Genomic DNA, 22,235 nt, shown 5'->3' on the forward strand with positions numbered 1-22,235 from the left:
CTCAGTCCTCACCTCCCCAGTGTGGACACTTTCTGCCCTGGCCTGGGCGCTGGTCCCTCAGTCCTCACCTCCCCAGTGTGGACGCTTTTTGCCCTGGCCTGGGCGCTGGTCCCTCAGTCCTCGCCTCCCCAGTGTGGACGCTTTCTGCCCTGGCCTGGGCGCTGGTCCCTCAGTCCTCGCCTCCCCAGAGTGGACGCTTTCTGCCCTGGCCTGGGCGCTGGTCCCAGAAGGAGGAGTTGGGTTGTCTTCCCGGTCCTCCGTGTCCTTCCACATCACCAAGCTCTGTGTCCTTTGCTTAGTTAATAGGAATTTAGTGTTTCATTGTGAAATCCACATATGGCAACAATATGAAACAATCCACCAGGTCCATGGAGAAAGTAAGTCCCCTCCCAGCCTGGACTCTCAGCCCCTGTGGGGTGACCACTGCTCATTTCTGTTCTCGCCTTCTGTGCACAAGCTCCTGTGATGATTTTGTAATCAGTTTACGTTTTAAAAGATCCCTTGATAGGTGAGTTTAAGATCAGATCACAGCTGTTCTTACTGAGACTTAGGAAAACATGGAGCTGACTTCCAAGAGGGTTCTGCCGTCCGTTGGCTGTGGAAGGCATGTTGTGACATCCTCACAGCGATGTTCCTGCCTGCATTGCCAGTGACATGACTCTCATATGATCCATGCAGCTCATTACACGGAAAGTCACAGTGTCGGAAACCTCAGAATCTAACTTTGTAGCTTTACCATAACAATGAAGGCAGGCATACCCAAGAGGCGAATGAAACTACAAGTAGAAATGTCCTCAATGGGGAAAGCGTTTGAAAAGTCATGACTTTCAGATTTTCTTCGTTGGTTTTGTTTTGGTAAGTTTTTCAGAAATGAGCAAAACACTTAATGTACACTTAAGATTTGAAGAAAGGGGTGCGAGGGCTTTTGTGGGGAACAAAGACACAGACCTTGTTGCTGCCCTGGAACTCGTGTCCTCATGGGGGCCGACCACAGGCAGGCAGCGGCGCTGGGTGACTGGGGTCGGCGGGGGGCCTCTCTTCGGAGGGAGCAGAGTGCAAGGCTGGGGCAGGAGGTGTCGGGGGCTTGAGGGGTGCAGGAGAGCAGGGGAGAGTGGAGGGGTGCACAGCAAGGCAGGGGATGGTGTGGCAGCCGTGCGTCCACGGCAGGGCCGTCTCTGTGGCTGCACTCCCACTGCCCTGTGGTCACCTGTGGTTAGGGACGGTGGTTTCATCTTCCTTCACACTCTTGAAAACATTGGTGGCATCATGGACCTGGGAGAGTGGCTCTTGTTTGGAGGACAGATTCACTTAGGGTTGAAGAAATGAGTGGGCCTTGAATGAGCTTTTGACATTTTGCTCTTCACGGAAACAACCTGCCTGCCTCCCATGGACAGATGCTTCTAAGATGCGGCCAGGTGTCTGGGCCAGAATCGGGTTGTCTTTGGTCCTCTTGATGTTCCTCCACTCGGGTTTGCCGAGGAGAGGGCATTGCCAGGCTGGGCGCCTGTGTGGCACCACGTGCCACTCAACTGGAGGCCTGGGGACCCCTCCCAGACATGCCTCCCTCCCTTAAAAACAACAGTGCTTTTGCCAGACACAGACTCCACGGCTGGCTGTGCCAGATGTGCCTGCGTGCGGGTGGGGGTGCCGCCCGTGTTACCCCCAGGGCGCCCCTGCGGCTGGGACAGGAGACAGATAGGACCCCGCCTTCAGCGTCTGAGGCTCCGGCCCTCAGGCTGTCGGGAGGCCCTGGGAGGCTGCTGGAGCCCAGTGGCCACCGGTGAAATGCGAGTGATAGGGGACATTTCATTTTTTTCCCTCCTCCAATTTTTTTGTGGCTTTAAAAACTCCTACAGTGCAAACTCTTTGTAATGGAGAAGAGATTGCCCTCCCTGTAGCTGCCAGCCCGCCTTGGAGGCACGGACTGCCAGGTCTTTTGTTTCTGTTGTCTTTGCTGTTTGGGAATTTGACGTTTTAATCAAGAGCCCTTTGGGGACCTGGCTGGAGCCTCCTGTGGCTGCCATAACAAATGACCACAGACCCCTTGGCTTTACCAGAGGGCAGAAGCCCGTCCTGGGTCTCAGTGGGCTGAAAGCAAGGCAGGGTTGGTCCTTCTGTAGGCTACAGGGGAAAATTCGTTTTCTTGCCTTTTCCAGCTTCTAGAGGCCACCCGCATCCCCTGCCTCCTGGCCCCATCCGTCTTCAAAGCCAGCAGTGGCCAGGTGAGTCCTTTGTGCATCCGTCTCTCCCACCCTCTGCAGCTGGGAGGAGTCTCTGCCTTTAAAGACCCCCGTGATGACACTGGGCCCACCTGGCCATCCAGGGTCATCTAATCATGTGAGGGTGATCTGTGAGCCACGTCTGTGAGGTCCCTTTGCCCATGTAAAGTAACACCTTCACAGGGCCCAGGGATTGGGACAGGGTGTCTTTGTGGAGGGGGTAGCTCTGCCTAGAACAGCCAGCTGGGGTGAGATGCGCCTGAGGTAGTTTCTGAAGACAACAGGAATGGAGGGAAGAATTTCTCACCATCTTTTGTTCTAAAAATTGATGACACAGTGGCAGTGGTTCCCTCAGGCTGAACTTGTCAACCTGGGAGGGAGGAGAGTAGGGACAGGCTCTGCTTTTTTTATTCAGGAGAACTGGGCTGGTGGGCAGGACCAGCTTGCATGCTTGCTCATCTGGAGCACAAAGAAAGTGGGGTATGGAAGGGCACCCCAGTCCCGGGTGGCCTGCCGGATCCCAGACCCATGGTGTCCCCAGCAGAGCAGCTCCCCTCTGGGAGGACCCTCTGTCACGCTTGCCTTCCACCTCTCATCCCTCCTGGGCCCACTGCTCAGCTTAGGATTCTCGGTGGGCACAGGAATGTGGGAGAGGGTGTGTGTCTGCGCCTGAGGCTTTTGCACACCTGGGACCGCGCCCAAGCCGCCTCTGCTGTCCCCTTCCTGTAGCAGGTGCAGGGCGAGCTGTGACCACTCGAGGTGGCCATGGGGTGGACAGGGCTTCTCCCTGACACATCCTTAGAGCACTAAGGAGTCAGAGCCTTTCCTCATGCAAGGCCCCCCTGCCAGGGGGACCCTCAGGGTACACACTTTCAGACTGTGAAATGAGGTTCACAAACATGGAACTGAACTGCCCGATAAATGTGTTAACGGGAAGTGAATGTTCAGGGAATATTCCCCACCTAGAGGTTGACATTACCAACGGGCAGTATTTCGCTTTGAGTGAAACTTGGGAGTTTGGTGTGGTTCCCTCCTTGGCACTGGTGCGGCCTTGTGGATTGCTGGGCGCTGCGGGCCTGGCCCCCTGGTGAAGGGCTCGAAGGAAGCTGGCTTCGGCTCGGTCTCTGACACCACGGCCTCTGTTCCCAAAAGCAAGCGCCTCCTGCTCCTTTTTCCTAAAATTCTGTTGATTTTCAGCCGAGCTGTGTTGTTCACATAAAGCAAAACTACATTGCCTGGAAAAATGCAGATTTGAGGCAGAAATGAGAAAATCCTACCCCATAAATCATGGAGGAAGCTAGAAGTGTCTGTTGATAGATTCTTGAAAAACTCAAAACATTGGAGCATTTTGTTCAGTTTTCTTTTTTTTTTTTTTTTTTCAGAAAGGCCAAACCTTACCTAGGCGCCTGTGTGTGTCTTTGCCGTCGGCCTTCGAAACCCAGCTCCCCGCGGTGGGGCCTCCTTCCTGCTCCTGCTCCCTTGGAGACTCAAGGGTCTTCCAGGGCGGAGGAGGCAGTGCTGCTGGCAGTGGCCGTGTGAGGCGGGTGACTGCTGAGCGGAGTCAGAGCCATTGGCCAGGGCACGTTTCTGCAGCGGCTTAGACACTTGTGGATGGAGGTCCCAGGCAGATTTTTTGCTGAGTTTTGAACTTGCCTGGAAACCCAGTTATAGGAATGCATGCTTACTTTCTTTTTCATTAGTTAGTATTGGACACACAGCACGTGACACGGTCCTAGGGCCCAGGCGTGTGGGGGATGCCAAGGCTGCTGACCCTTTGACCTTGTGCAGCCCTGTGCTGCCTGCCAGGCATTGTGTTCTTGGCTGCAATGCCAGTGAGTGGCCGGTGTCATGGGACCGAGGGGGCCAGAGCCTCGGGGCTGGGTGCTGGGTGTCACCGTTGTTCAGCCTCTCGGCCCCCACCCAGTGTCTCCCCAGGTGTTTCATCCCATGCTGACCGGCTCCCACCCACACCTCATCTGCTCTGGGGCCTCCCTCAGGGAGGGGACTCAAGCTGGAACCAAGCTGTGACCCTGCACCCCGCTGCGTGCCCCCTAGACGGGAGCCAGGGGCTATGTCCTGAGGGGCTCCAGGCCAACCCCACCTCACCTGCTGTACTGCCACTGCTCAAACCTGATTTGAGATACTTTGTGGGTATTTTGTACTAGAATTGCAGAACCTTTTCTTCTCTTTGGCATTATTCCCTAATTTAAGCAGATCAGCTGCTGCTGTCCCCATCCAGAGCCACTCCCCAGTGCCTGGCCCTCCTGGGGCCCACGGTGCTCACCCTGCCATGCTCTGGCCATTCCTGCCCTGGGCGGCCGCCGTCCCGCTCACATTGCCCTGCTCCACCCTGGGGTGAATCCCAGTCTCCACCCCAGCCTGTCAGTGTCCTCGCTCTGTCCTTCCTGCCTGGTGACACCCTGAAACAAGGGGCCCAACAAAGCTCCTGGCTGAGCCTTGCCTTCCACAGTTACACAGTGTGGGGCCGCCAACGTGGTGCACCGTCCACTGTGTCTGTGCCCCCTGTGTCCCTGACAGACCTGCCCTCCCCACACGCCGTCCACCTCTGTGTCTCATCAGTCCACGCCACGCCACGTGTGTGGTGGGTGAGGAGGTGCTTGGACGGTGCTGCTTTGCATGTGGCCATGAGCTTCTTTTCCATTTTCACACGTGGTATAGAGCTGGGTGGACAGGTGCCCGAAGAAAAATGGAAAGTGTCATGCACTAGGCCCCCTGTTGTGGTCCCCGCAGAGCTCAGCTTGCATGGCACAGGCTCCCAGGAGCTGGGGACGGAGCAGGTGCGGGCCTGCTGTGTGCTCCTCTCTTGCCCGCCCCAGGCCTGGGTTTCCTGGAAGTCACCTGGTTGGTGGGAACCTTGGGTGTGCGCCAGGGTCTCCTTGCTGTCGTGGAGAGGCGGGCAGGTGGGTGGGCACCCGGGAGTTACCAGTCAGGTTCCTGCGCTGCACAGACCACTTCCTGCCAGTCAGGAGTTTTCAGGGCCTCGGCTGGTGGGAAGAGGTGGGAAACACTGGTGCCGTCAGCTGGCTTTATTCGCCGCCCTGGGCGCCTCTGGGATGGCCCCTGAGGATGCTTTCCTGCACTTTCTCGGGGCCAGGAGCGTGCCTGTGCCGTGACGAGCGGGAAATGGTTTGTGCAGGACTCACATAAGAGCCCAGCACTGCGGCTGCTGGCTGCTGCCTCCTGTGGGCACCGGCCCGGGGTCTGGGGCAGGATCCACCCGAGACAGAGCGACTGCCTGGGCGCGTGGTGGAGCCTAGTGTGGAACCACTCTCACCAGCCCCTTGCAGCTGCCGCCTTGCCCATCCTGCTCCCGGCATCCCTGAAAAGTTACTACTGGGTTTGCACATCGGCAGGAATGTCTGCTCTCCCTTCTTTCCTTGAGAAGGTTCTCTTTCCAGGGCCTCCACCTTTCTGGGCGCCCTTGTGCCCAGCCTCGAGGTCTGAGCCCGTGTCTCTGTGGCTGACAGGGACTTGCTTGCTCTCCTGCCCCTGCACCCAGGCCAGATGGAGGGTGCTCCAGTGGGCTCGCCCCGTCCTGTGACACAGAGTTCAGAAACCTCAGTGGGTCGTCGCCAGGCTGGGTTCTGAACAGCGTGCTGTGCCTGCGGGACCTCGGGGCCTGTAAAGATGGCAGGAAGGGGCAGCTGTGTCCCACGCCCCCCCTTCTCGGCGCACCAGCAACTCTCAGGTGGTTTATTTCGTGTCAGCAGAAAGATGGAGTTCTTTCCGGCCAGACATTCACCCCATTGACCTGCTTTTTTTTCGCTACTGATAAATTCATTGTTAAAAAAGTCTACGGCTTTTTTAGCTCATCAAAAACTAGAATGCTGTTTTAAAACCACAGGCTGTATTTTCTAAGAACCTGTGGAGACCTACGCCTGAGCTGTCCCCTCGCAGAGTCCCTGCCTTCCCTCTCCATTCCCTCTCAAAGACGCAGGCTGGAGGGAGGCAAAGGGTAATCATGCTCCAGTATGGATGGCGGTGGCCCAGGAGAGCGCCTCGGGGACCCGGGTGCTTCCTGCATGGACTCTGCCCCCACCTGCTGTGCTTCCATTGAAGCCCAGCCCCTAAACCGCCCCCACCCCTGCCCAGGCCCCACTTTCTCATCCGTAAATGGCACCCGGACCCCAGGGCCAGCAGCCCCATTGTCAGCGTTCTGATGTCAGTGCATGCACTTCACAACGCTCCGCTCTTTCTGTCCCTCACCAAAGACTGACACTTGTGCCTTGGAGGAAGACCACGGCTGACCCTCGAACAATGCGGGTTTGAGCTGTGAGGATCCACTTACACATGGGCTTTCTTTCGATACAATGAGATGGAGCGTGTCTGCCTCGTTTTCCACCTCTTCCATCTCTCCCGCCTCTGCTGCCCTGACTCAGCAAGGCCAGCCCCTCCTGTTCCCCCTCTTCCCCAGCCGCAGTCGGTGAAGACGGTGAGGACGAAGGCCCCGAGGACCATCCACTTCCGCTTGGTGGACAGCAGCCGTGTCTCTTCTTCAAGTGCTTCTCCGCATACCACGTCTTCCCTCGCCTCCTCTGTTGGAGAGCGCGGTAGATGCTGCACTTAGCACACAGAATGTCTGCTCACAGACTGGCATGGTTAGGCCATTATGGGTCGACAGGCTATTCGTAGTTAAGTGTCAGGGAGTCAAAGGCTGTCCGTGCCTTCCAGCTGTACAAGGGGTCAGTGCCTCTTACCCTGGTGGTGGTCAAGGGCCAGCTGCACAGTGAATGGAGCCTGGGACCAAGCCGGGCCGGGTCTGATACCTGGGCTCAGAGGGCCGCTGCAGTAGGGGCCCTCGGGTCAAGGAACCCGAGTCCAGCAAGTTGCCTCACTCTGGCCATGCTCCTTCTTATGTACTGTCTGAGACAAAATCCCAAGGCGGAAGGCCGACCGTTCCAGGGGTCATTCTGACGGCTCAGTGGTCCCCCGAGGTGGCCGTGCTTGCAGGTAGTGGCGGGCAGGGTTGCCAGGCTTGTCTGTAAAGGGCCAGGGGGATGGGGTTTTCAGCTTTGGGGGGCATACCCTGTCTCCGTCTCAGCTGCTTGGCATGGCCCTCGGGTTGTGACCGACTGGCGCATGGGGGCCTGCGGGCCTGTAGGTGCGCACCAAAGATGGAGGTTCCTAGAGCTGTCATGTGGCACAAAAGAGTTTTTTGCCCTTTTTGCTGTCATTAAAAATCATGTAGAAGCCATTCTCAGCTCACAGCTGTACAAAGCAGGCAGCAGGTTTGATCTGGTGCCACACTTGGCTAACCTCAGTTTAGGGTAAATATGCTTTGTAGTTTGAAAAGGCTTGTCTTTTAGCACTGCAGGTGAACTTTGCTTAGACACAAGACTGTTTTTAGAAGCACTTGTGTGTGAAGCCTGAAAGGCCTGGTCCGGGCTGCCTGTGCAGCGTGTCTGTGGGGCCCGTGCTGGCGCTGTGTGTGGCTTGGTGTCCAGGGCGGGTGCCATTGGAGGGCGGCTGCGGCCAGGCTCTGTGGGGTGGGGCGCACTGCGACAGGGGCTGTAGCTCTCCCCAGGGTCATTGTGTGAGACTCTGCACAGCGTGAGGTTCTGTGTGGAAGGTGCGGGTGGACCTCCTGGCTCTCCAGGGTGGGACGCAACCCCCAAAGTGAAGAGCCCGTGGCCCATGTCCAGTGCCCTCAGAGATGGGGCCGCCCACCTGCTGCCTGGGCCATCCCGGTCCTGGGGCTGCCCGCCTGGCTGTTGGAGCGCCTGGCGGATTGGGTGGGAAATGGACCTGGGTGCTCACAAGCGATGGGGTCACCAGAGCCCACCCAGGGGCCTCACCCGTCCCCCATTCTCGTCCCACACACTGGGAGGTAACGCAGGGTCGGGAGGGCCAGCCGGGCTCTCTGCTACCAGGTCTCACTTCCGCCCTTCTTGGAGCTGGGCCTCGCTTTCCTGCGAGCTTCTCCTGGGTTCTCAGTGCCCACCAACAGCTCCTCTGCTCCCGCAAGCCCTTGAGGCCGCTCAGCCTCGGGAATGGGGAGAATTTGGGTCTCAGCCTCACGCTCATGGTCCTGGCTTAGATTTTAGCTCTGACTGGCGGTGTGAGAGGGCTTGTGCCCTTCGTGGTTGCCATGAGGATTTTTCTAGGAGGCCCCATGGCGTTTGCGTTTGCTCTCTGGAAGCTCTGCCTAGCTGTTTTTTCCCTTTGTCCGCTCTTTGGGTGCTCGAGCGGGGAGCTTGCAGGTGCAGCAGAGACTTGATGGCGCTCTCTCACTGGATCCAGCACGACTGAAAGTGTTGGGGAGATGGGATGCACTGAGAGTCCTCGGTGTCCCTGCCACTCCTGGGACAGCGCCTGCGGGCTGGGGTCTGTGGTCTCTGGAGCCATGTGGGTCATGGGCCGTGCTGCTGACAGGGCCCCGTGTCTCTCCAGGTGCTGCAGGGTGCCCAGCTGATCGCCGTGGCCTCCTCGGATCCTGCGGCGGCGGGTGTGGACGGGTCACCACTCCAGGGCAGCGACATCCAGGTTCAGTACGTGCAGCTGGCGCCGGTGGGCGACCACACGGCCGGGGCCCAGGTGAGTCTGGGGCCACTCGCCGGGACACTGTGTAGTGATGGGCCACGGGGCTTTCTCATGCCTCCTTCTGTGTAGAGGGTGCATGATCAGGAGAGGTGCGTGATTGGATACAGATGCCCGTACGAGGGTTCGTCTCACACACACCATGAATGTGAAGAGAGAGGGTAGATCCTGCCTCAGTTCCAAATTCCAGCTGACGCTTGAGACTCTCCTGTGGAAATGTTTGTAAATTCAGGAGCAGAAGTGAAGCTCTGCCCTGTCCTGTGGGCTAGGGAGCGTGGGGACCCCGTCAGCCCGGGAGCTCCCTGCCCCTGTTGAAGGTCTCAGCCTGGGGCCGGGCCAGTAGTGCCTTGGGCTGTCGTGCCCCAGCATCTCCCGAAGCAAAGCCCAGGGCTGCTGCGCTCCATGGATGGCCCAGCGGGCTCACGCCAGCATCTCCAGACCTCGCCAGCCGGAGCTCACTAGGGAGAGGCTGTGCTGAAGTCACCAGCGTGGCTGAGGCCCAGACAAGAGCCCCTGTGATGCCATGGGCTGCTGTTCTCCTTGAATACAGCTGTGAGGCAGAAGGCAGTCCTGTGTCCGGGAGCCTCCGCGCCTCCTGCTTTGGGAATGTGCCCAGCCAGAGCCTTGTCCTTATTCTACCTCCAGGCTAATATGGCTGCTGCCCAGCCCTTCTGGAACATTCTGGCCACTGTCTCTGGGTCTGTTCCTGTCCTTTCTGTGGCCCCAGAGCTGGTGATCCACCTGGGTCTTGATGCCGTCCACTTTATGCTCAGAATGAAAATCCTAGATGTCCGAGCAGCCTTTCCCACTCCCTGGGCGCTGCTGAGGGCAGGTGTGCTCCTCAGCCCTCTGGAGGAGAGGGTCCTTCTCAGGAGGTGCTTGCTGAAGAAATGGGCTCAGTAGAGCCCACGCTCACCAGGGCGACCAGGTGGCCAGGCTGGGCAGTTCTGCAGCCCCTGAGCTGCAGCAGCCATGTGATGTCCATGCTCACCCGACACTCATGTCTTCTTCCTCTCCACGGGACAGCTGCGAGCCTAGAGTTTAAGGACCTGTGTCCTGTAGAAGGCCCGGCCCCTCCTCCTACTGAGCCTTCTTGCTGTGCCCATGGGTGTAGTCCCCCTACACACACACACGGGCCCGCCCTGTACCCTTTGCCCATGGATGTGGTGCCCCTGCGTGGGCCCACCCTGCAGTCTGCATTGTGTTCAGTTCCACACGGTCACTGACCCTGCTGGAGATGGGCTGGAAGCACGTGAAGGGAGATCGTGGACACAAGATGGGCGGGGGGCGAAAGCGAACTTGTCGGGCAGTGCTGCTTTTCTGTGGGGTGAACCTGACCTGTCCGTGAAGACAGCCCAGGCCCGCCTGCCTCGGCTTGTGCTCAGGGACGCATGCTGGCCCCTCGTGCCATTCCAGACAGTGCTGCGGGAGGGCGTGAGACCCTGTGCCTGGGCATCTAGATGCGGGGCCGTGCTTCGGCATCCTGCTGCATTCTGAGTTTCTGGTCACTTTCCAGGTTTCAGAATTGGAGAAACCTGTGTCCCACGGTTGATCTTTACACCCCTAGCTTCCTGTAAGCTTTCTCTGTCACCGTGGCCTGCCTGGCAGGCCCCACGTGAACGCTCTAATTAGGATCCATCTTAAAGGCTAAGGAAGACACCTGCTTACCGCGCTGCTTTTCCCGCAGAAAACCCCAGTGTGGCTGGACTTGCCTGTCGGAGGCGTGGCGGCTGCAGGTTGTGTTAGCTCGTCACCAAGGGCCCAGCTGTCTTTCCTACCATCTCAGCTTGTCCTCAGGCTAGCTCTGCCTTCCTAGGAAGTGACCCCAGGCCTTCATGGTGACCCTGCAGGCATGACTGCACCCAGCAGAGACCGGTTTCTGGTTGAGTCTCATCCACACGAAGCCCCCACTCCCAGCTGTGCTCAGGAATTGCATTACATCTTTTGTTGGTCAGAGCAGAGCTACACACATGAGCTAATTCTAGGAAAACCTGTGGCTCGGCTGTGAGGGCCTGGCTCTGAGGAGAAGGGGTTCCCTTAGGAGGGAAGGCAAGTGGCTGGCCTGTGGGGTGGCCAGTCCTCAAAGTGGAGCGTGGGCCTGTCCCTGGAGCTGTGGGTTGGGAGGGTAGGGGGTGCCATTTGTGGGGGAAGACACATCTTCATACGGGGTGGCCTGTGGTGTCACAGGCTCCGTGAGCCATCTGTAGCAGGGGCAGTGCCTCCGCCAGCCTCTGCCTGGAACACGGGCTGGCCACCGTCCTTGGATGGCAAGTGCGTCTCTCTCGGCCAGCCCAGACCTGTGCCCCGCTGTCCCCAGACACCCGCGCCCCCAACTGCTTCTCTGGCTGTCCAGGGGAAGGGGCTTTGCATCCCAGGCAGTGGCCCTCCTACCCCAGCCTCCTGTGGCCTGAAGCCACCCACCCCAGGGCCCTGACGTGGCTCCTCCTTTCCATCTCAGGTTCACCCCTTTCCATGAGGCCTTTCCCCTTAAGCCTTTCCGGCTGTGGCCGGGCTCTCGGGAGACAATCCCTGTGCTGGCCCCTCATCCTGTCCCAGAAGGCGCCTCCTTCATCTGGGGAATACTGTGTTGAGTGTCATTTGACACTTGTCTTGAAAAAGCACAGCCTCATCTGGACACAGTGGCTCATGCCTGTAATCCCAGTGCTTTGGGAGGCCGAGGCAGGGGCATTGCTTGAGCCCAGGACTTCAAGATCAGCCTGGGCAATGTAGTGAGACCCCCGTCTCTACAAAACATAAAAAAAACTAGCTGGGGCCGGGCGTGGTGGCTCACAGTATAATCCCAGCACTTTGGGAGGCTGAGGCGGGTGGATCACATGAGGTCAGGAATTCGAGACCAGCTTGACCAACATGGTGAAACCCCATCTCTACTAAAAATACAAAAATTAGCTGGGCATGGTGGTAGTTACCTGTAATCCCAGCTGCTCGGGAGGTTGAGGCAGAGAATTGCTTGAACCCAGGAGGTGAAGGTTGCAGTGAGCTGAGATCATGCTACTACCCTTCAGCCTGGGTGACAGCGCAAGACTCTGTCTCAGGGAAAAACAGACAAACAAACAAAAAGCCTGGCGTGGCAGTGTGCACCAGTCGTCCCAGCTACTTGGGAGGCTGAGGTGGGAGGATCACTTGGGCCCATGAGATCGAGGCTGTTGTGAGCTGTGCTTGCACCACTGCACTGCAACCTGGGCAACCGAGCAAGACCCTGTCCCTAAAAACTAAAACAAAACAAAGCCGCGCCTTAACAGTAGTAGGAGTCGTCGGGCCTCTGTCTCCCGTGGGCTCGGCTGTGGGCTCGTGGCTTCTCCTCCTCCTTTGTGGTCGCTGAGCCCAGCCCTGCAGCCTGGGCTTCTGGGAGTGTGCATAGAAGGCCTAGACTGATTGCTTCCACTTGGGGCATGTTCCGTGTGGCTCAGCTGCATGATGAGTGACTTACTCGAGCATTACATATTTTTCCTTTATTTTTTATTTATGGTTTTTTGAGACGGAGTCTGGCTTTGTCGCCCACGCTAGAGAATGGTGGCACCATCTCAGCTCACTGCAACCTCTGCCTCTTGGGTTCAAGTGATTTTCCTGCCTCAACCTCCCTAGTAGGTGTGCAAAACCACTCCCGGCTAATTTTTGTATTTATTATAGAGATGGGGTCTCACCATATTGACCAGGCTTGTCTTGAACTCCTGACCTTAAGTGATCCGCCTGCCTCAGCCTCCCAAAGTGCTGGGATTACAGGCATGAGCCAGCGCACCCAGCCTCCGATAAAGCTGTGATTGTGTACCTCAAGTCCTTTTAATACCTGTAACTCATTGACCAGAACTTACATGTGTGAGGCGAGGAACATAGCTACTCCAGAAATACTTTGTTGAAGCATGGGAACAGGGTTTATAGAAAGGCAGAATGGCACCTGAGTCTCCAGGTAAATGCCTTAGGGAGGGCAGGATGTCATCTGCTTCTGGGTTACTTCACAGTGAGGCAGTAGATGGAGAAGCAGGAGCCGGCCACGTGGGTAGGGGCGGGGCCTGGATGTGCCGGAGCTGCCCTGGGCACAGGGTCTGTGTGCGTCGTTCCGCTGGGAGCCAGGTGCGTTCTGTCCCAAGTCGGGTGAACCTTGGGGCCATCAGAGCTCCTTTGTGCTCCTGTCGCTGTGTGTCTGATTCTGCCTGAAAGTCGCTGGCTGTTGATGATACCCGAGGCTATGCAGTACTGGGTGTTTTTCTAGAAAGTCCCCTCCTTTCTCCCTTTTGCAGACAGCTGAAGCGCTGCAGCCCACACTACAGCCAGAGATGCAGCTGGAGCACGGGGCCATCCAGATCCAGTGAGCGGTGCCCACAGCACCAGGAGTGCCCACGACACTGGGAGCCCCTCGTCGGCTCCGCCCATGGCCTGGCCCCCATGCGCCCCGCTCTCACGGCTTCAGCACAGGCAGCGAATGCACGTGTTCTGCTGAAGTGCGTCTGACAGCTGCTGCCTCCGCGGGGAAAAGCGTCCTGTCCACGAAAAGAGCGGCAGCCCCGCCCCCAGCCGGAGACCCCTTTTGTCTGAGCCGTGCTGTTGGTGTAGGAGGACGAGGGGAGGCGCAGTGCGGAGAGCGTCGCCGGTGTGCGGGAAATCAAGACTATGATATTTTTCTGTTTAAACAGCTTTTTTTAATTTGCTATGGTGTTTATAACAAAAAACAAAATTTGAAAAAAAAAATCCCAGGGGAGTAGCAGGAGCCCTTTGCTGTGTGCTCTGTTGAGTGTCAAGAGACAGGTGTTTGCAAAGCCAGTTCTCGTTCTGATGGGGTATTGCTGACCTACTTTTCTAGGGGAAATGCTGTCAAACACTGTAATTATGCATTTCTAATGAAATAAAATGTATTTATGACCACGGCAGCCTCACGCTTTTCCTCCTGCACGATGAGCCGTCTGGGCTCGCTGACTGCCAGGCCACACTGCTGCCGTCCTGCTGTGCACACAGTAGGTGTGGCCGCCCCAGAACAGTCTGAGTTCCGTTTCCATGTCGCAGCAGCTCTCCAGGGGAAACCTGGTTTGGGACACAGCTGTGGAACGTCCTGTTCTCATAAACCACAGACCTCTGCCCGCTCCAGAAGGCACAGTCCTGGGATCCCTAGAGAAAGTTGCAGCCACAGAGGCAGGCCTTCCCATTTAAACATTGTTTTAAGGCAGAGAAAATAGCTGCAAAGAGAAGTGCCAGAGGCAGTTTGGATCCCTCGTGACCAGCTGGGCCTAGCCTGCTTCACCCACACCATCTGTTGGCGGCAGTTACGTCAGGGGCTGCTGAAGGGCCTGCATGGAGCCATGTTCACTGACTTACAGCAGGGCCGCTCCGTGCTTTCTCTGGGAGGAGTTCTGCACTGCCATCCAGACGGTCGTGGCTCCGGCCTGCCTCACCCCGTTAGGACCCTGGGCTGGGTCCCCTTGTGGGTGACAGCCTCGGATGTGCTGCTCCTGTGCTCATGGGTTCTGTGTCTTCATCGTGGTGGGGCCACCTCTGAGGATGGGCACCGCGGGGAGCCGGCTCACCTCCTTAGAGGTCACCGGAGCTTGGTCACTCTCCAGGAGACAGAAACGTGAGAAAGGGCCAGTGGCAGGCGGGGCATGGACAGTCAGATCAACACGCATCTGATTGGAATCCCAGAAGGAGGGAATGAAGAAGACAGAAGGAAGAGGCACTGAAAACGTTCAGGAAGCAGACTATATAACCCAAGTAGGAGCAAGAAATGAAAAGAAACCTCTGCCTAGACACATGCGATTATCACGGGCAAAGACAATTTTGATGGCAGCCAGAGAGAAAGGACAGATGCCTGTGATGGGATGAAAGCCATGTACCAGGTGTGGGCACCCTGGGTGCTGAGTGGCGGGGAAGCCGCTGGTGCACGGAGGAGAGAGCTCTCGGCGCACGGCTGGGTCTTCAGTGAACCTGTTGTTCAGGATGCTGGTGACACGTTACCAGCGGACCCAGCAGTTCCACTCGTAGGGATCCCTCCAGAGCACTGAAGACAGCAGCCACACGTGCACTTGTGCCTGGATACGCCCAGCAGCACGGCCCGTAGCAGCCACGGGGTAGACACAGCCCAGGTTTCCATCAGTACACGAAGGGAGAACACAGCAGACTCTCCCAAGAATGAGGCGTCATTGGGTCACATGAAGCTGGAACACTGATGCGAGCTGCAGCCCGGCCATAACGCGAGGAGCTGCCCCACGTGAGCCACTGCCCCACGTGAGCCGTGTGCAAAGGATCACCTACTGTTTGATTCCATTGATGTGAAACGCCCAGAAAAGACAACTGCAGAGAGACAGATTCATGGTTGCCAGGGATTGGGGTGAGGCGGGATGGGTAGTGGCTGTGAATGGGCACAGGGTTTCTTTTTGGGCGATTAAAGTGTTGTGGAATTAGTGGTGATGTGTGCACAGCTCTACACTGAAAGTCACTGAACTCTTCACCTAAAAGGGTGAATTTGTTGGTATATAAATTATCTCAGAATTACAAAAATAAAGAATTAGGCGATACTTAAATTAAACAAGAACTGAGGCCAGGTATGGTGGCTCACGCCTATAATCCCAGCGCTTTGGGAGGCTGAGGTGGGAGGATTGCTTGAGCCCAGGAGTTAGAGACCAGACTGGGCAATAGAGTGAGACCTCGTCTCTACAGAAAATATACAAAAACAATGAGCTGGTGTGGTACGCACCTGTGGTCCCAGCTACTTGGATTCCTGAGGTGAGAGTGTCACTTGAGCCCAGGGAGTTGGAGCTGCAGTGAGCTATGCTCACCCCACTGCAGTCCAGCCTGGTGACAGGGCGAGACCCTGTCTCAAAAAAAAAAGGATGTCATTTCTGATGACACCTCCTTTACAGGGCATTGTTAGGAATTTTCTTCAAGAGCAGGAATATTAGGAATCCAGGGGAGGTGCCTAAAGCAAGATGGAGCCATGGACAGAGAGAATAATAAACATACATAAATCGTTCCATTGAAACTTTACAAACAAAATACTGGAAAACATTGCTGTGTAACCTGGGACATGGAAGAAGGGAGGTGAATTGTTTTAAACTCTTGTATTGCCCTGCAGAAAAAGGCTGGAAGGGGCATGCAGTTCCTTCTTCCCTCCCTCCCTCCTTCCTTTCTTTCCTTTCTTTTCCTCCTTACAAAAGAGACAGAGTTTTGCTCTTGTTGCCCAGGCCAGAGTGCAATGGCATGATCTCGGCTCACTGCAACCTTCACCTCTCAGGTTCGAGCAATTGTCCTGTCTCAGCCTCCCAAGTACTTGGGACTACAGGCAGGCGCCACCATGCCTGGCTAATTTTGTATTTTTCATAGATACTGGGTTTCTCCATGTTGTGGTCAGGCTGGTCTCGAACTCCTGACCTCAGATGATCCACCTGCTTTGGTCCCCTGAAGTGCTGGGATTACAGGTGTGAGCCACCGCGCCCAGCCAAGAGCTGTGCAATTTTAAGTCCTCGAATTCACTATGACAAATGCGTCAGAAACACAGCATAGAAAGCATGCTCTTGCCCAAATTGCCACCCACCATACTATGAAGCCATCTTAGTGCCACAGGATGGGGCTTGCAGAATGTGTTTTGTGACCAAATGTAATCAAGGCAAAAAGTCATGAGAAGAAACGTAGAAAATTTCTGAATGCTTGGGAATTTAATAACATTTAAATAACCCATAGGTCAGATAAGAAAGAAAACTGGACGCATGAAGGTATTTGTAATTGAACAACAAAATTGATCGGAATTCGGGGACTATGTCTACAATTGTGTTAGAAGAAAGTTAAAAGACAAGGAAAAATGAATGAAACGAGGCACAGAGCGTAGGGTAGATACAACCAATAAAACCCAAGTGGGTTGTTTGAGAAGACTGTGCACGTTTACAGCCCTGGTACGCTAGTCACATACGAGAGAGCTGGCACAAATGACAATGTCAGAACTTGTGAACCCTTCAGACATAAAGACTTGAGGCTGTCTGAAGAATGTCATGTTCGTCGGAAACATTAGATGCAACTGACAGATTACTAGGAAAAAACTTGTTTAGGAAATCCTTTTTTTAAAAACAAATACCTGTCAAGTTCTGGGGTATATGTGCAGAGCGTGCGGGATTGTATCTTCATGAAATCTTACCCATGACTTGTCACAAAGAAAAACTCCAGGCTCAGCATTTCACTGTTTGCAAATGTTGAAGAAAGAATAACTTTCTTTTTAAAGTCTTCCTCATAACTGAAAATAAAAACGGGACTCTCAGTTCTCATCTTGTTTTATGAGGCAGCGTAACCCTGACACCAAAACCGGGCGAGGATGTTTCACAGAAAAAAAAGAAAACACTGGTTCTAGGCCAGTGTCTGTCTTGAACATCCTAAGCAACCCTAAACAAAATGTGAATAAGCCTGATCCAGTGATACTGAGTGTTGATATAGCATGACCAAGTTGAGTTCAGGAATGCAAGGTTGGTATAATGTAATCCATCACACTAACAAAAGAGGTAAACTATATGGTTTTCTTAATAAATGCAGAAAAGTAATTTGTAAAACTCAATGCCCATTCATGATGAATTCTGCCTAGTGTTCCATTATTGGAACGCTAAGCATGTGGGAGGTCTTTATATCCTACTGCTTGAGGTCATTGCCAAGCAGTACGTGACCTCAGGCATAAATGGGTTCAAAGAACCTTTAGCAAACCAGGAATAGAAAGAACCTTCCTTCATTTGATCAAAGGTATCTATAAGAAATCAACAACAAGCAACCCCCTCAAGGATGGAAAGCGGAGGGCTGCCCCCACTGCCCCCTGCTGCTCCCTGAATTGTTAACAAAGATGGCTGCCCCTCACGGTGACGCACCAGCACACCGAGGCAAGAAAAGAGGCTTAAAAGGGTTGAAGGTGGTGACTCAGCCCTGTCATCCCAGCGCTTTCGGAGGCCAAGGCGGGCGGATCCCTGAGGTCGGGAGTTTGAGACCAGTGTGACCAACATGGAGAAACCCCGTCTCTACTAAAAATACAAAATGAGCTGGGCATGGTGGCGTATGCCTAGAATCCCAGCTACTTGGAAGGCTGAGGCAGAAGAATCAATTGAACCCGGGAGGCGGGGGTTGCGGTGAGCTAAGATTGGAACCATTGCCCTCCTGGGCAACAAGAGCGAAACGCCATTAAAAAAAAAAAAAAAAAATGAATATCTTGAAAACCAGAAAAGAAGCTGTCAGTATTTGCAGGTGATATGGTTACATGTGAAGAAAATCCAAAGGAACTCAACAAGCAAACCATTAAAAGCAAGTGAATTTGCAAGATTGCTGCCCACAAGGCCAACATACAAAAACCGATTATATTTCTAAATTCCAGAAACAGTAATAATCACTTAAAAATGTTATTATAGACACTGAGAAACTTAAACTATGTGGAAACAAATCTAACAAGATGTCTGGGACAGAAAGCTAGAAGATATGAAGAAAAGTGAAGAAAACCTAAAAGAAAAGAAAAGGAGGATGTAGCCTGTCCGTGAGTGGAAGCCTCAGTGTCGTAAAGACGATCATTTTTCTCTAAATGGTACACTCAGTGCAATTTCAGTGAAAATCCAAGCAGAGATTTTCGTGGAAATTGCCATGTTTATTATAGAATGATTTCTATTCCTTTGGGTGTATACCCAGCAATGGGATCGCTGGGTCGAATGGTATTTCTGGTTCTAGGTCTTTGAGGAATTGCCACGTGTCTTCCACAGTGACTAAACTTACATGTACGTGTATTTTCACTGCAGCACCATTCACAATAGCAAAGACATGGTGTCAACCCAAATGCCCATCAGTGATAGACTGGGTACAGAAAATGTGGCCAACGTGGGCAGATCACTTGAGGTCAGGAGTTCGAGGCAAGCCTGGCCAACATGATGAAAACCCGTCTCTACTAAAAATACAAAAATTAGCCAAGCATGGCGGCATGTGCCTGTAATCCCAGCTATGTGGGAGGCTGAGGCAGGAGAATCACTTGAAGCTGGGAGGTGGAGGTTGCCATGAGTCAAGGTCATGCCACTGCACTCCAGCCTGGGTGAGAGAGCAAGACTATGTCTCAAAGAAAAAAAATGTGGTACATATACACCGTGGAGTACGATGCAGCCATAAAAAGGAATGAGATCATGTCCTTTGCAGGGACATGGATGCAGCTGGAAGCCGTCATCCTCAGCAAACGAATGCAGGAACAGAAAACACACTGAGTGACAATCTAAAGGACTGAGATTTTTCTTTGATATGAAAGAAATGCTAGCCTGGAAAAATAGGGGTGAGAGATCCCAAATGATGCGTGTCGCACCAGGCTCCCTTCGTTCACAAGCTCCTCCAGGAGACAAAGGGGTGGACATCCCCGAGCCCATTTTTCGAGGCTGGCATTTCTTTGGCATCAAAATCTGAGGACATCAGCACACAGAAAACAAGGACAAAATATTAGCACACCAAATCTAGCAGTGGGCAGGCTCATTTGGCAACGAGCTGTGGCTGGGTTCAGTCAGGTGTCCCGTTTTGTATTCAGCACCCTTGTTAAGCGCTCTTATTCATCATAACGGTTCCCAGTAATCTAACAATCTCAGTCCTTTAGATTCTCACCATGACATGTTGTGTTTGGGCCGTGACTGCAGCTTGGCTTGACCTTAGAATGTCACTCAGTGTGACCACACACTGACAGATCGGAGGAGGAGAAATTCATGCCATCCTCAGCTGAAGCAGACGCAGCTTTTGAGGAAAAAGAAAAGCATTCTAGAAAATAAAAGGGAGTTCCCTTGACTTGATCAGGCGTTTCCACAGCAGCCTTGCCGCCGAAGCGTGCGTCCTGACATCAGGAGCAGGGCTGGGTGCCGTTCCCACAGCTCCTGTTCAGCTGTGGAGGCCTTGGGAACAGAGAAAGGAGAAAACCAGCCAGAAGCCGACGCCGTGGAAAGGAAGAGGCAAAACAAAACCCCTATTCGCAGGTGATGTCACTGCGTTCTGGAAAAGTCCAGATAATTTCCAAAGACAACCTAAAATACTTCCCAGGGATAAATAGCAGAAATATTTAGAGATGTCAGCATGTTTTGGGGGATCAAAGTCAGAATACGTTAGCAGTTACGCGAAAAGTCATTGTTCAGAAAGCTTTAAGATATATAGGTGTCAAGAAATAACTCCAATTAAAGACACAGGTGTCTATGGGAAAAAAATCATGAAACTTTACTGAAAGAGGTTGAAGAAGACCTAAATTAAGGGAGCCCCGTGCCATGTCGTGGATTGCAGCGCACGCTGTGCTGACCTCCGCTCCGCCATCTCCCCTGCAGCTGGCCCCCGTCCAGGAGCCCAGACCTGCGGCTCCCCTCCGTTTACACCCTCAACCCCTTCGCACCTCCTGGGACTCACCTAGCCGAAGTCCCAAACTTAGGTGCTATGAACCTTCGCCTGCCCTGCACCTAAGGGTCGGAGACCCTGCACTGAGAGCTGGAGACAGCGTGCACCTGGTTGTATTTTTGCTGTGAACCCACTTCCCTTCCCTTTGTCTCTAACCTGCATGTCCCCTCCCCACCCCCACTCTGCTGATGGGGATACCTCCCTGTTCATCAGCCGAAGCAATCAAAGGAAGCCCCACAGGCACCCCCACCACATCCACTAACCCACCTGCCCTGCACCCGCCTCCCTCTGCTCCCCAAAATGGGCGGGTGCCCACCTGGCTTGCAGCCAGGCCACAGGAAGATGGCAAGAGTGAGCCCTCTGGGCGCTTGTCTGCCGGCAGCCATGAAAAGTGGGTCGGTTCAGATGGTGGGAACAGCAGGAAGGTATGGACATCAGCCTGGCACCGGGCAGTGACTGCGGGCAGGGGTGCCCCCCAGCAGAATGGCATGGGGGCTGTGGCAGGCTCCCCTCCATCTCTGGTCCCTGGAGCTAGACTAGACCTTGGCTGCCTCCAGATTGCAGGCTCGGACGGATGATGGATTGCCCAGCACGGCTTCCCAGGGACGCTGGTCTGAGACCATCAGGATCCAGCAGCCGTGAGTGTGAATATGAATGAATCTGCCCAGCAGGGAACGACTTCACACATTTAAAAAGGACCAGGCCTTTCTACACAGTGGGAAGGAAATCCATCCTGATTTTAAACTTTCCACAGTGGTGAAACGGAGGGTAGCAATCTGTATGCCAGGAGAGGGCTCTTTTGTGTAAGTGGCACTCCAAGAGCCAGAGTTGTGGCCGAGAGACGCACGTCACGTGTGTGTCCTTGTGATGGAGCTGCTGGGGTGCTCTGTCCCGCTTCCCGTCGTCCCCGTGCTGCGAGGTGGGCTCCCTGTGCCCCCACCCCAGGCCCTGCAGGCTGGCTTCCCAGTGGACTCAGCTGTGGGAGGTCCTGGCAGGGTGGGAGCTCCTTCCCCATTTCCCCTGTGCCCCCGTGACCACGGCACCATCCCTGGGATCTTTGCCCCTCAAGTCCCTGACCTGGCTGGTCTCTGTTCCCTGCAGGGACATACGTTTAACTTCCGTTAAAGCCTTGGCGCCCCTGAGCAGGGCCTGTGCTGCCCGCACACCTGCCTAGCCGTGTTGTGGATGAACAAGCCTGTGCAGGGTGATTTCACTGGCGTTGTGGGAAGTCTAAGCATGCAGCAGGGGCAGGGATGACAATCACACTAAGAGCAGTGCCGCAGGCATTAGCATCTACCGAGGACGCTGGGCCAAGCATTTATAGAAACTGCCTGAAGAACTACCTGATGGTACCTGCGTGCCTGTCGGGGTGCACTGTGGGCCGCCTGCCAGGAGTTGGGACACTCGTGAGGGCTGTGAGGACCTGGTGGGGGTGGGTGGCAGAGAGGCTTTGCAGTGGCCCAGCTGTGGTCTCTTCACTTGCTGGACGGTGGCTCAGCCCGACCTGTTTCACAGGTCCAGGCAGCTCTGAGCCCAGAGCTGCCCGGCACGGATGGTCCCTCCCCAGATCCTGCGTCAGCCGGCGCCCTCCTTCCTGCCCACGGCTCAGGTGGTCCCAGCTCTGGCCGCTTCTGCCCAAAGGCAAATGAGCTTTGCCTAAAGCCCAAACCCAGTGGTCCCCATGAATCAGAGCAGAGCTGGAGACCCGTGTGCGTTCTGTGGTACACAGGGCGCGCGACTTTGAGGCTGAAATTGTGGTTTTCAGCTGCCGTCAACCGAGCCGTGCCTGGAGCCTCACACCGCACCGTGGGCTTTCTGCGCTTTGCCTCCCAGAGTCCTGGCTGTGCCTCATGAAGCAGGTGCTATTAAAATCAGCTGCATTTGAACCAGCCACGCCAGGCAACGAAGGCACAGAGAGGTTAGACAACTCGTGCAAAATCACGCAGCACCGGTACCTCCAAATTCACTCTGCCCCTCCTCGACCTGCCATCCCAACCGGCCCCTGGTGACCCTCCTCAAGCCACCAGCATCCCGGAAGGGGTTAACCCTTCTCTGGCAGCTGAGCCCCTGCCACTCTTCTGAAGTGCTTCTGCGCATAGT

General features: G+C 54.9%; 1 protein-coding gene across 14 annotated transcripts in view; it reads left to right on the plus strand.

Moving 5' to 3' along the window:
* BANP (BTG3 associated nuclear protein) overlaps positions 1–13,653 on the plus strand; it is a 122,591-nt gene extending 108,938 nt beyond the window's left edge. For 6 of the 14 annotated variants that reach the window (XM_032284643.1, XM_032284640.1, XM_032284641.1 and 3 more), the window contains exons 12-13: positions 8,631–8,774; positions 10,128–11,479. In XM_032284643.1, coding sequence (XP_032140534.1) covers positions 8,631–8,774; positions 10,128–10,274 — 291 coding nt within the window. In that variant the 3' untranslated portion in view covers positions 10,275–11,479. Of the gene's footprint in view, positions 1–8,630; positions 8,775–10,127; positions 11,483–13,033 lie in introns of those variants that run through there. The other 8 variants (XM_032284649.1, XM_032284653.1, XM_032284642.1 and 5 more) reach the window with 6 other exon arrangements.
* Positions 13,654–22,235: the final 8,582 nt, after the last annotated feature.

The sequence above is a fragment of the Sapajus apella genome, unplaced genomic scaffold (assembly GCF_009761245.1).
Source record: "Sapajus apella isolate SASKATOON/1434 unplaced genomic scaffold, GSC_monkey_1.0 scaffold15, whole genome shotgun sequence".
NCBI classification, from domain to species: Eukaryota; Metazoa; Chordata; class Mammalia; order Primates; family Cebidae; genus Sapajus; species Sapajus apella.